The sequence below is a fragment of the Penaeus monodon genome, chromosome 41, assembly GCF_015228065.2.
Source record: "Penaeus monodon isolate SGIC_2016 chromosome 41, NSTDA_Pmon_1, whole genome shotgun sequence".
Taxonomy (NCBI): Eukaryota; Metazoa; Arthropoda; class Malacostraca; order Decapoda; family Penaeidae; genus Penaeus; species Penaeus monodon.
This window is the reverse complement of record NC_051426.1, coordinates 7,317,297-7,329,796: the sequence shown is the minus strand read 5'-3', so window position 1 is coordinate 7,329,796 and position 12,500 is coordinate 7,317,297. Positions and strand designations below refer to the sequence as shown.

The 12,500-nt window shown below is 39.0% G+C and overlaps 1 protein-coding gene across 3 annotated transcripts in view; it reads left to right on the top strand.

Moving 5' to 3' along the window:
* Positions 1-12,500, top strand: part of LOC119598586 (KN motif and ankyrin repeat domain-containing protein 2-like) — a 60,639-nt gene that overhangs the window by 32,093 nt on the left and 16,046 nt on the right. For 2 of the 3 annotated variants that reach the window (XM_037948236.1, XM_037948235.1), the window contains exons 3-9: positions 4,224-4,319; positions 4,640-4,773; positions 5,025-5,180; positions 5,869-6,084; positions 6,856-7,066; positions 8,782-8,979; positions 10,330-10,547. In XM_037948236.1, the coding sequence (XP_037804164.1) occupies positions 4,271-4,319; positions 4,640-4,773; positions 5,025-5,180; positions 5,869-6,084; positions 6,856-7,066; positions 8,782-8,979; positions 10,330-10,547 (1,182 nt within the window). In that variant the 5' untranslated portion in view covers positions 4,224-4,270. The remainder of the gene's footprint in view (positions 1-4,223; positions 4,320-4,639; positions 4,774-5,024; positions 5,181-5,868; positions 6,085-6,855; positions 7,067-8,781; positions 8,980-10,329; positions 10,548-12,500) is intronic. The other variant, XM_037948237.1, reaches the window with a different exon arrangement.

The window sequence follows — 12,500 nt, the reverse complement described above, 5'->3', positions numbered from 1 at the left end:
ACTGGAGTGTGGATGGGCGTGGAAGTTGACTGGAGTGTGGATGGGCGTGGAAGGGGACTGGAGTGTGGATGGGCGTGGAAGTTGACTGGAGTGTGGATGGGTGTGGAGGGGACTGGAGTGTGGATGGGCGTGGAGGGGACTGGAGTGTGGATGGGCGTGGAGGGGACTAGAGTGTGGATGGGCGTGGAAGGGGAATGGAGTGTGGATGGGCGTGGAAGGGGACTGGAGTGTGGATGGGCGTGGGACAGAGAGAAAAACTTACGTGTGTATAGAGGGGGGGGGGGGGCATTGTGTGGTGGAATAAGGAGGGCGGTGGGCCTTTGTGTGTGTGTGAATGAATGAAAGAAAGGATGAATGAGTGAAAAAATGAATGAATGAAAGAAAGGATGAATGAGTGAAAAAATTAATGAATGAAAGAATGAATGAATGAGAGAACGAATGAATGAGAGAATGAATGAATGAGAGAACGAATGAATGAGAGAACGAATGAATGAGTGAATGGAGAGCGACGGGGAGACAGAGACGGAGAAAGGGGCGGAGACAGAGAGGAGTAGACAGAGGAAGAGAGAGAGAGAGGCATTAGTTTAGAGAAACACAAAGACAAAGACAGATATAAAGTCGGAGACTGAGGCGAAGACGGACAAAGAGACAGAGAAAGAGAAATAGAAAGACAGAGACGGAGACGTAGACAAGAGACAAGAGAGAGAGACGGAGACAGAGACAAAGACACACACGGACATACACAGAGAGAGACGGAGTTAGAAAAAAACGGTAAAAAAAAAAATAGACCAAACAAAACGAAGAATCTAAACAAAGAAATTCCAAACAACAGAACACGCCCACCCTCATTTCCTCCCAGAATCGAAACCGCAGCTCCCCCCCCCTCCCTCTCCCCCTCTCACCCCACACCCTAGCGAAACCCGGGAAAGGGTGAAGAGGGGGTTAGGGGGGAGAGGCACTGGCACCCTAAGAGACAACAGGCAAAAGTCGCCACGAAACGGTTTCATGAAAAAAGATCCGGAACAGCGTGGCCTCGAATCCCCCCCCCCTCCCTCCCTTATCTTGTGTTTCCTGTTGCCGTGTCGTAAGGTCTTGGCTCGGTTTGTGAAGCACGTGCAAAGACACCAGCAATTATTCTTAAGAGTTTCGTGTCCGCTGTGCATCGTGCATTCTGCCGATCTAAGCAAGGACGTTGTCAGCGGGGGATACAGGAGGCTTTAGATTCACAAATACAGCTAAATAAATACATACAGAGACATGCTTTTCTGTTGCTCAGCTGATTATCCTGCCGTGTAAAAGTTACTCTGTTATTAATAACGCAGGGTCTGTAAGTAGAAATAAGCAGGGGAAAATAATCATATAATATCCCCATCAGCAGAGGAAAAGGAAGGGACACACAGCCAAGGGATCCTGGCTATGAGCTCTGTCACAGAAAGCTAATCAATCTTAGGCCTATATATATATATATATATATATATATATATATATATATATATATATATTTATTTATTTATTCTCTCTCGATGCGATGGAGGTTATTCAGTCAAAAACTAAAATCAGTCTCCTGCACATTTCTTTTCCGGTCGCCTCTGCTTGCACTCTTATCTTTGGGCCTAAAGCAACACGGCCATGCATATTAACATTCACATTGACGCACGTATACGCTGCATGACTGTGTGAGCGTATGTACGTAGGCGACGATGAATAAGACCGCTCATATGTGATGGATAATCAGGCACGCACGCATAAGTGAACGCACGTACACGAACTTGTACGGATGCACACACGCACACCCACACATACACATACACTTACACATACACATACACATACACATAAAGAAAAACATAAACATAAACATACCACACACACACACACACACACACACACACACACACACACACACACACACACACACACACACACACACACACACACACACACACACACACACACACACACATACACACACACACGCACACTCTCTCTCTCTCTCTCTCTCTCTCTCTCTCTCTCTCTCTCTCTCTCTCTCTCTCTCTCTCTCTCTCTCTCTCTCTCTCTCACGAAAAAAGAAGAGAAGAGAAGAGAGTGAATGAGTGAGTGTGAGGAATAAGAGAAATTATATGAAATATCATCTTCCATTACCATTAGCACCATTAGCACTAATGACCATGAGCATATAATGAGCAGATAATGACTTGAGTGGTTGATAAGAAAGTTATGATAGAGCTAATAGAGATTCGGTGATAATGGTGACACTAATGGTAATAACGAGTGATCATAATGACAAATTTAAAAACAACAGCAATAATAATAATAATAATAATAATAATAATAATAATAATAATAATAATAATAATAAATAATAAAATAATAAATAAAATAATAATAAATAATAATAATAATAATAATAATAATAATAATAATAATATATAATGATGATAATAATAATAATAATAATATATAATGATGATAATAATAATAATAATAATAATAATAATAACAATAATAATATATAAAATAATAATAATAATAATAATAATTATATTGTATAATAATAATATAGATAATGATATGATAATATAATAGATAATAATAATATTATATATATGAAATAGTAATATAATGATATATGTAGTAATTATGATTGATTATATATTATATGTATATTATGATATATTATTATTATATGAAATGTAATGATATATATGAATATGATGATAGATATGATGTATGATGATATGTGATATTGATGATGATGATGATGATATTGATGATGATGATGATGATGATGATGATGATGATGATGATGATGGTGATGGTGATGGTAATGGTAATGGTAATGGTAATGGTAATAATGATTATGATAATGTTAATGCTACCTCTACTGCGACCAATGATAATAACAGTAATACTTTTGACAGTCACAGCGACGGAGATAATAAAACGATTATGCTGAAATTACGTAATAGAGATAATATGTTAACGACCTTGATAACAATGCTACCTAATAATCAAACTTCAGCAGCAAAATAAGTGGTCAGAATTATTATAGCGATAATGGCTTTAGGAACAATATATTGAAAATACAGTGCGTCCGTTTCCCCTCTTTGTTTACATCGAATCAGCTGATGGTGACATCAACGCCGAGCTAGTAATGAGCCGGACACGCTTTCTTTGTTATTTTCTTGAGGTAAATGGCTTTAAAGTCTATTTTTGGGTGTTCGTGTGAGGATATCTTACGCTTTTTGATAAAGATTAGACTTTGTCGAGGTATATTTTGTGATGTTTGGTGTAAAATTGACGGTGAAGATAAGGTAGAAAGTGGTTGAGTGTTAACTTTCTACCAATAAGTTATTTTTGATGATTTTAGATTTTTATCTCGTGATATTTTGTTGTCTTGTGTGGACTGATTTGGTGGATCTTATATTTATTTTTGAAATTCCTATCATAGCAGTTTCCCGAAGTGACAATGTTTTATTCATGTAAGGTAGATGCTGAAGAACTTGATTCCTTGTTCAGAAAGTGAATTGAAGAACTGATTAAATAGAGAATAAGAAAGGTTGATTATGTAATATTATCCTTTCGCTAAAGACTATAAGAAAATAAGCAAATGAAGTGCCCAAACTCTGGATTATATATCGAATAACAGTTGCCTTTTGCTTGGCATTAAAAGAAAAAAATAAATTTGTTTTATTTGTTGCCGAAGTCTTTAATGAAAACATGGCATATTTACAGGCATTTAACATGGTCAAAAGAATGGCATCTATTTTTTTCAAGATTAAAAACAGGTTCTAGGAATGTAGATTGTGTTTCGTTGACGTGTAGACATGTATTGATGAGGAAGGAACCTCATATGTAACTTAAATAGCCTTGGTTGTCTTATAGAATTGTAAAGTACTTTCAATTGATTGCACCAATGCAGGGAAATTAAAGAATTATTTTAAAAAATGTAGGTCTACGAGAACCTTGCAAGCCTTCCCCCATCTATTTGCATGTAATGAACACATGGTATTCTTTTTCTATGCAGTAAATCAGTAAATCTTGATAGCCTTTCACAAGTAATCTGGAATTTATTTTATTCTGTCAGCAGTTTTGTATTTCCTTTAGATTGCCTTGAAGCTAACTCTATGATTGGGCAAAGATTAATTCAGAAATTTACAGACATTTTTTCTCCCCGCTGTATTTCTGATTAAAAAGTAACTGTAATTTTCATTTTCCAGATGTTGATGTCTTAAGGAGAGATCTCAGTCACCTCTGAATCGACAACATGAAGACCAACGCAGCAGAATACTTCAGCAGCCTTTCGCCTCTCAAAGGTTAGTGGAAAAAGACAGAAAAGGGTTCGTTCACTGTTAATATAAATGACAATTATGTACATGGTTTGAAGTATCCGTACATATGAATAGGAAGTTATGGGAATGATCATATACACATATGCAAAAATACACCTACTCACATTCACATTCACATTCACTCTCACACACATTTATGAAGACACTAATACACGTATTTGCACTTTTACACTTCCACATTCATACCCATCCTTACGCGGCAAACAGTAATGTGAACCAATACATACACAAATTGCAATGCAAAGGTCCTCATTCTTGCACAAATGTCTTTCCTGACCCCACAGCTGCTCACAACACATCGGGGAGCAGTGTGTATGAGAGCCATGTGCAGAATGGTCGTTCAGGGCGGTGCCATTGCTGCCCCTATGGATACCACATTGACCTGGACTTTGTGCGATACTGCGACATGCTCACACAGGTGGGAATGTATCCAATGATTTCGTTCTAGAATGTTTGATTGTTTTATAATATTCATGTGGTTCCTTTAAAGGATATGAATGTTTAACTTCTGTGATAGGTTTAGAGGAATTGCTTGCACTGTTTTACTCAGAGGTTCGCATTTTTATATATTCTTCCATATAGAGGCAGTGTACATACATATCTTATATTGTACTGTAACTACAATTACTCTTTCACTTACCCCCCCCGCCCTTCATGTCCTCTTATCAGGGCTCGAAGAATGACAGCCCAACCCTTCGACACCTAAAGAAGCTCAAGCGGGCCAGGCGTCGACAAACAAAGTCCATGGAGGTTCTCCTCGGCCTGTCTCCGGGGAAGGAAAACGAAGCGCCGCCCAACCAACTCTCACAGACGAGGCTGGAAATAGTAAGTTTTAATGCTCGATTTACCATTTTTTATCGGTCTAGGGTTGAAAGAAAATTAGAAACAACTCATTGCAGTCCTTTATAGTGAATAGCTACAAAATGCAGTGGCAGTCCATGAATATATGAGAGAAGCTGGAAACATTGTATATAGAGTCATGTTAATCCATATTTTGAATTAATGAGGCAATATTACACTAGAAGAAAATGTTTAAATTTTAGGCTTCTTGTGGTAATGATTCTTGTGGAAATGCAACCATGCATTTATTTGCCTTTGACATAGTGCAGAGAAAGGTTGTTTAAACTAATGTAATTTTCAATGTGTCTCTTCATTTTACCGGGGATTATTATTTCTAATTCATTTATCTGATTATTAATTTGTTTGTTTTCAGGGTGTTGGGGGGTAAGATCAGATTGTATTTCCAAAGATACTAGTAATATAATTTTGTATATGAATGGTACAGCTAAATTGCATTTTGCAAACTGAAATATATCATTTAACTAATATTTCTGTTTTAATAAATGCTTGGTTTGATATAACAGCTTTCAGCAGAGTAGACTTACAAGCCAGAATGAATATTAACTATATACTCTAAATCTAAAAAACTGAAAACAGTATAAATCTTTTTAAAAACTCATGAAGAAAACCAGTCAGTAGGCTCCCCAAGAATGTGCTCCTCTCCCTCTTGCAGATCGAGGAGCCGAGGAAGATCGAGACCCTGAAACATGAGACCTCCTCGATCGCACGAAGGTCCCAGTCGCTGCGGGAACGAACGCCCCCTCCCCCTCCACCCAGGCGATGCAGGACGCCCCTGATGTCTCCCCCACCGGATGTCATCAACACCACGTCCCACTCCAGCTCCGGCCTCAACTCCAGCTCCAACTTGGATGCGAGTGAGGCCCTGCAGGTAGAGCCCAGCGTTAAGGGTGTCAGTGGCGATAGAAGGGGGTGCCGAGGGAACTTTGTTTCGATTACCTTGTTTTCAGTTTATACATTCGGTGCTTTTGTGCGCTGGCATATGTGTGACTGCACAACTTTTCTGTGTTATATATTTCCTTCTTTCCTTTTATCAGGTATAACTTGGTGATGTATGTGGGTGGTAATTTCTCTCTTTCTGTTTCTTTGCAGTTTTGTCTGTCTATAAATATGGTATTATTAATTTAGAGACATTATTTCCTTGGCAATTAGGCTAAATAATCTCTATTTTTGATTAGATGAATATCATGATCAAGTCACACCATCAGATGTTACTAAAAGTCAAACTGTAGATGGCCATAGATCACAGATTTGTAAATTCGTAAAGGAAGGAGTTAGTAAATAAATCTATCATTCCTCAGTCTTCTTGTAGATCACTACAGATACATTTATATGTAGCAGAAAAGAAAAGAAATAAATGAGTAAAATGAGAAAAATTGAGTCAAGTAATGTAGTGTTATAGATATATATAGGTAAATACATAAATGAAAAGGTAGATAAGTCTTTGATGAATGTGCAGACTGATAATTTAATAAATACTTAGAATAAATGATAAATAAATAGATATATAGATAAAGTAACAGATGAAGAAATAAATATATAATAAAGATATGAATAGTGCAATCGTCAACATTATTATCCAACCACTACAGCACCATCTCAATCTCCGTCACCCTCTCTCTACCTACCCTCCCCCAAACAGGAAGCAGTTCTTGACTTCGAAGAGATGCTCGAGAACTCCCGCGAGAGACGTAACCACCAGAGGGACCGTGCGGACACCCTGCCTGCCCCCAATGTGCCCTCCCTTGATCTTCTCCACCACACACCTCCACCACAGCAAAATCACCACCACTCCCTAAGCCCCAAGCCAGGGGGCGCTGGAGTGACGCGCTCGCACTCACTTCCCAGGCAATGTAAGTTGTGGTTGAAGTTTCCCACTCCTGTCTCTTTGTCCTCCGACCTCTGATGGCGGTGATGAGGAGGACGGTGACTACGAGGAAGGTTTGTGCCATTAGGGTCTAGGGGTCCTTCTGAAAATGTTTAAAGGGTCTCTTTCTCTCTTTTCTCTCTCTCTCTCTCTCTCTCTCTCTCTCTCTCTCTCTCTCTCTCTCTCTCTCTCTCTCTCCTTCTCTCCTCTCTCTCCCTCTCTCCCTCTCTCCCTCTCTCCCTCTCTCTCTCCCTCCCTCCCTCCCTCCCTCCCTCCCTCCCTCCCTCCCCTCCCTCCCTCCCTCCCTCCTCTCTCCCCCTCAAATTCCCTCCCTTTCCCCTCCTCAAACTCCTTTCCCTCCCCCCTCCCCCCTCCCCCTTCTCCCCCTTCACTCGAACACGAAAATGGAATGTCCGACACGTGAATTTGGAACAGCACCCCATGTTTTTTTTGTTTTTTTTCCCTTCTCTCTTTCTTGCTTGCTTGTAGCCCCCTTTAGATGCTTGTTTTACCAGGTATCTCTTTTGATTTTATAAGTCCATCTCTTGTTTTTTTTTTTTTTTTTTTTTCAAAGCACCGTAGTTTAATCCCCTTTTTGCTGCTAATCTGTTCTTTAATTCAATGTTTTGTTTTTTTTCCTTTTTTTCTGTTTATTTTTTATTTTTCATTATGATTCTTACTGTATGTGTGACTTTTACGCAGCTTCACACACTCTGCTCTGTGTTGTTTGCGTTCTCTGGTGTTTTATAACCAATTCCATTTCCTGTTAAAGACAATAAGATTAGTATGAAATGACTTGTTTATTAAATTTTATTGTTACTATTTTTTATTATTATCATTATTATTATTATTATTATTATTATTATTATTATTATTATTATTATTATTATTATTATTATTATTATTATTATTATTGTTATTATTATTGTTATTATTATTATTATTATTGTTATTATTGTTATTATTATTATTATTATTATTATTATTATTATTATTATTATTATTATTATTATTATTGAAATTATTATTGAAATTATTATTATAGATATAGTTATGAATGTAGATATAGTTATAGTTATAATTGTAAGTATTATTACTACTACTACTTCTACTTTTAATTTGCTTTTTGGTATGGGTTTATTTTTCAGTTATTTATTTGTTTGTCATTGGTTGATAGAATCATGGTCATTTTTATATTAAGAGAATGCCAATCTTTTAAGGAAATGGAATTTGTTTTAAGCCCAAGATATTGTGCTTTGTGTAATGTAGTTGTAGATGTATTGACATTAATGATTTGATCTCATGGCTCCTTCTCTTTTTCCCGTACCTTTTATCCTTGGTCGACCCCTTTTATGCTCGCTTTTTGTGGTTCGGGACAAATAAACCAAAAACTGTGGCTCTTTCTCATGTGGGTTTACTGGTTGTTCTGTGGAATCACAATTCTTGTAATGCTGTGCATGCGCTTCTTTGCTTTGTTTTGTTTTCTCTTGTGGATTTGGGGTCTGTTTTTTTTTCTTTTGTTTCTCCTCCTCTCCTTCTTCTGCCTCTCTTGCATCCTTTCCCCTTCTCTTTTCTTGCTTCTTCTCCTTCCATTATCTCCCTCCCTCTTCCCCTCCCTCTGCATGTTGTGCCTGCGTCTTCCTCTCGAAACCTTCCCCTTTGGATCGGCCGCCTCCCTCTCGCTGCCACCCTTAACAACAGGGTTTAACAGACCTCTCCTCTCGCCACCTGCCTCCTCCCAGCCCTCTCCTACACATCCCTCCACACACACCTCTGACGAGACCGCTCCAGGGCTCGCAGAGGGACGAACACAGATGGCGGTGCTGAAGGCCTTGCGCCGCAGCTGGGCCAGGTACACCATAGGGGGCCGCATTCCCCGACGCTTCTCAGATGGTGCAAGTGAGTCATGCAAAAGGAGGTTTTTAATAAGTGTTTTAGTTATTTCTTTCTTTCTTTTTCTTTTTTTTTTGTATGGTCTGTCCTGCAGGGTGTATTCATTTCTTTTTTTTTGTACATTCTAAGCCAGATATTGTCATTGTGGGTATATTGCTAATATTATCTTTTAATGCCAAAACCTTTTCATCTTTATAAGCCTTTGTTTTTGGTGAAATCTTATGGGAGATTGTATGTTAATAAAATGCTGTGCGTTTTCTGTTGTTGAAGAAGTGTTATGCAGAAGGTATTTCTCTTGGAATTTGTAAGTTACTGAAGCTTTGCTGACCCTCTGTTGTCCTATATTATTATTTTTTTTATTATATTAGAGTCTTAAACTTTTTAGATAATCCCATCAGAGAGCTTTGCACTCCTAAAAGTTAAAAGTTACAAGCATTCAAGCCAGAAGCAAGGTTTGTGAACTTCAGTTATACATATTAACTGCCCATAAAACATGGACAGAAGATCAGCTCTATACTGAATTTTGATTGATCACTGAATTTTTTATGTCAGACTATTGTTTACATTGTGAAACTGATAAGGAAAACTTGTTGCAAGGTTGATAAGGAAAGATCCACCTGTAGCTACATACACACACACAGAAAGCTCAGTTTTCTGAAGTAGGCCTTACTCGCAGGTAAAGGTGGTGAGATGGACGGCGTGAGAAAGGTAGGGTTTGTGAATCTGCTTTGAGGCTGCCACTGAGAGATTGTGCTTATGGACGTAGAGCTTTTTTGGTTTATTGACTTTATAAGGTAATGAAGGAATTAAATGTTTGGAAAAATTTAATGACAAATTAGTGTTACATTTCGGTGTATACTCAGTAGTACACACATTTATGATTTTATATATTTAATTGTCCTGCCAATGTAGAAACTGACTGTGGAAAAAGATTACAAGTAAGCAGTGTCAGACTTATTAAAGAGGAGTGTTCTATCTATGAATATTAAATGAAATCTATGATTTTTTTTGTTTGTGTACAGTACACATTCATGCATGTTCTAAAGCTTTTGATGAAGAGATAAAAAAAAAAAAAAGAAAAACTTTCATACATTAAGGACATAATGGTATACAGTTTAATAAAGCTAAAATTTTATATCTGTATAAACCATGGCCATTTGTTATTTAGTCCCTGTATCTCTGAAAGGCATTGAGCAAGGTTCAGGTTAGTGAAATTAGTGTACCTATATGTTAAAGATTTGAAGACTGTTTAGCAAATGTTCAGTAACGCGTAAGAAGCAAAGAAGATAAGAAAAAGTAAGAAAAGGGGTTATTAGCAGTTTGGGGTTACCGACTAAAAGCTGTTTAACCTTCCAGTGCTTGAGGACTCGCCGCTGCTGAGCCGCCACCAGCACACTAACTCCACCTCCTCCCTCTCCTCTGCCTGCTCTACCCCAGGCTATCAGGGTGGGGCCCCTCAATCATCCACCCTGCCGTCAGGTGGAGGCTATGGGGTCTCACCGAGCGCCCCACTCAACAATGGACTCTCACCAGGATTCGGACTGCCACCAAGCAATGTAGGAATAATTCAGCAAGTAAGGCTTGAGTAGTCTGTGTGGGCAGGCGTAAGATTGCAATGCCTTTTTGTGATGTAGACGCTAACGCTCAGATTCGCTCCCTCTAGCTTTCTTTGAGTTGCCAGTGCATTTAAGGGACAATGCGAGGCAGTAGAGTCAGAGCGGCAATTTTACGTGTGTGCGAATTAACCCCCCCCTCAGGTAGCGCTCTTTGCAAACCACATTAATGGTAGAAGTATAGCTCCCTTAATGAATTTGGTATTTTTTTGTCTAATTTAAAGATTTTAACTTTAACCAGTGACCCTCATAAATAAGGTAATGTTTTTTGTGTAATAATTAATGCGTATAATATAGTCTGTTCTCTTTTGTGTAACTATTAATGTGTGTTTAATATAATCTGTGCTCTTTTAATGTACTAAAACTGTAGCAAAACAGTAGGAAGTAATCAAAGTGTGGAAATTTTGCAATCTAAATATTTTTTTCTTTTCATCAAGAGTAATCCTAAATGTTGCCTAAAGTTCCTTTTACGTCCAAGTTCACCGCTCGACATTGCCAGTGTGTCTCCTGCCAGTCTCACCTCTTGGCATGTGAAATATATGCCTGTGTGAGGAGAAGCCATGTGTCTGAATTGCCAGTTTCAACTTGTGTATCGGAAACACATGCAAATAGTCACCAAGTGTTTAGTCACCAAGGAGTCTGTTTGCAGCCTTACCTGACCTCGGCTTATAGCTCCACTCCTTGAATTTTTGGGAAACCGTTTTATTTGTTCTATTAATTTCATTACCATTATTTTTATTAGTGACATTCGCATCGTTGTAAACTTAATGTGGGTTCAAATAGCAACAATATAAAAGTGCAGAATCCTTCTAAAAAATAAAGAAAGGGTAAATACTTGAGATCAGGTAAGAATTGACTCCTTGATGACTAAGATATAGTGAAGCTATCAATGTCAAAGCCAAATCAATAAACTAAAATTACAGTGACATGGGCTGTACGTACATTCCATCCTGGCATCAGTGGGTTGACGTTTTAATAGAGAAATATGTAGTTTTGGATTATTTTATTTTATTTTCTGTTAAAGGGGAAGAATAAGAAATTAGGAATTATGTTTTATATTTAGAGAAAATTTTGATTCTGATTCAGTTAAATGTCTATTGGTCGACTTTCATTTCATGAGCCTTAGTGAAAATTAACTCTTGAAGATTTTTAAAAGTTTTATTTGCCTGCATTATTTTTAATGCATAAATGTCACTTTAAATCACTCACACTATTCCCTCCGCCCTCTCTCTCTCTCTCTCTCTCTCTCTCTCTCTCTCTCTCTCTCTCTCTCTCTCTCTCTCTCTCTCTCTCTCTCTCTCTCTCTCTCACTCTCTCTCTCTCTCCCCCTCTCCCCCCCTCTCCCTCTCTCCCCCCCTCTCCCTCTCTCCCTCCCTTCCTCCCTCCCTCCCTCCCTCCCTCTCTTTCTCTCTCCCTCTTTCTCTCTCCCTCCCTCCTTTTTCGCTCTCTCTCCCTCTTTCTCTCTCTCTCCGTCTTTTTCTCTCTCTCCATCTTTATCTCTCTCTCTCTCTCTCGTCCCTGTCCCTCCCTCCCTCCTCCCTCCTCCCTCCCTCTCCCTCTCTCTCTCTTCCCTCCCCTCTCCCTCTCCCTCTCCCTCTCCCTCTCCCTCTCCCTCTCTCTCTCTCTCTCTCTCTCTCTCTCTCTCTCTCTCTCTCTCTCTCTATCTCCCTCTTTCTCTTTCCCTCTCTCTTTCTCTTTCCCTCTCTCTTTTTCTTTCTCTTTCCCTCTCTCTCCCTCTCCCTCTCCCTCTCCCTCTCCCTCTCCCTCTCCCTCCTCTCTCTCTCTCTCTCTCTCTCTCTCTCTCTCTCTCTCTCTCTCTCTCCCCCTCTCCCTCCCTCCCTCCCCCTCCCTCCCTCCCTCCCCTCCCTCATTCTCTCTCTCTCCCTCTCCCTCTCCCTCTCTCCTCTCTCTCTT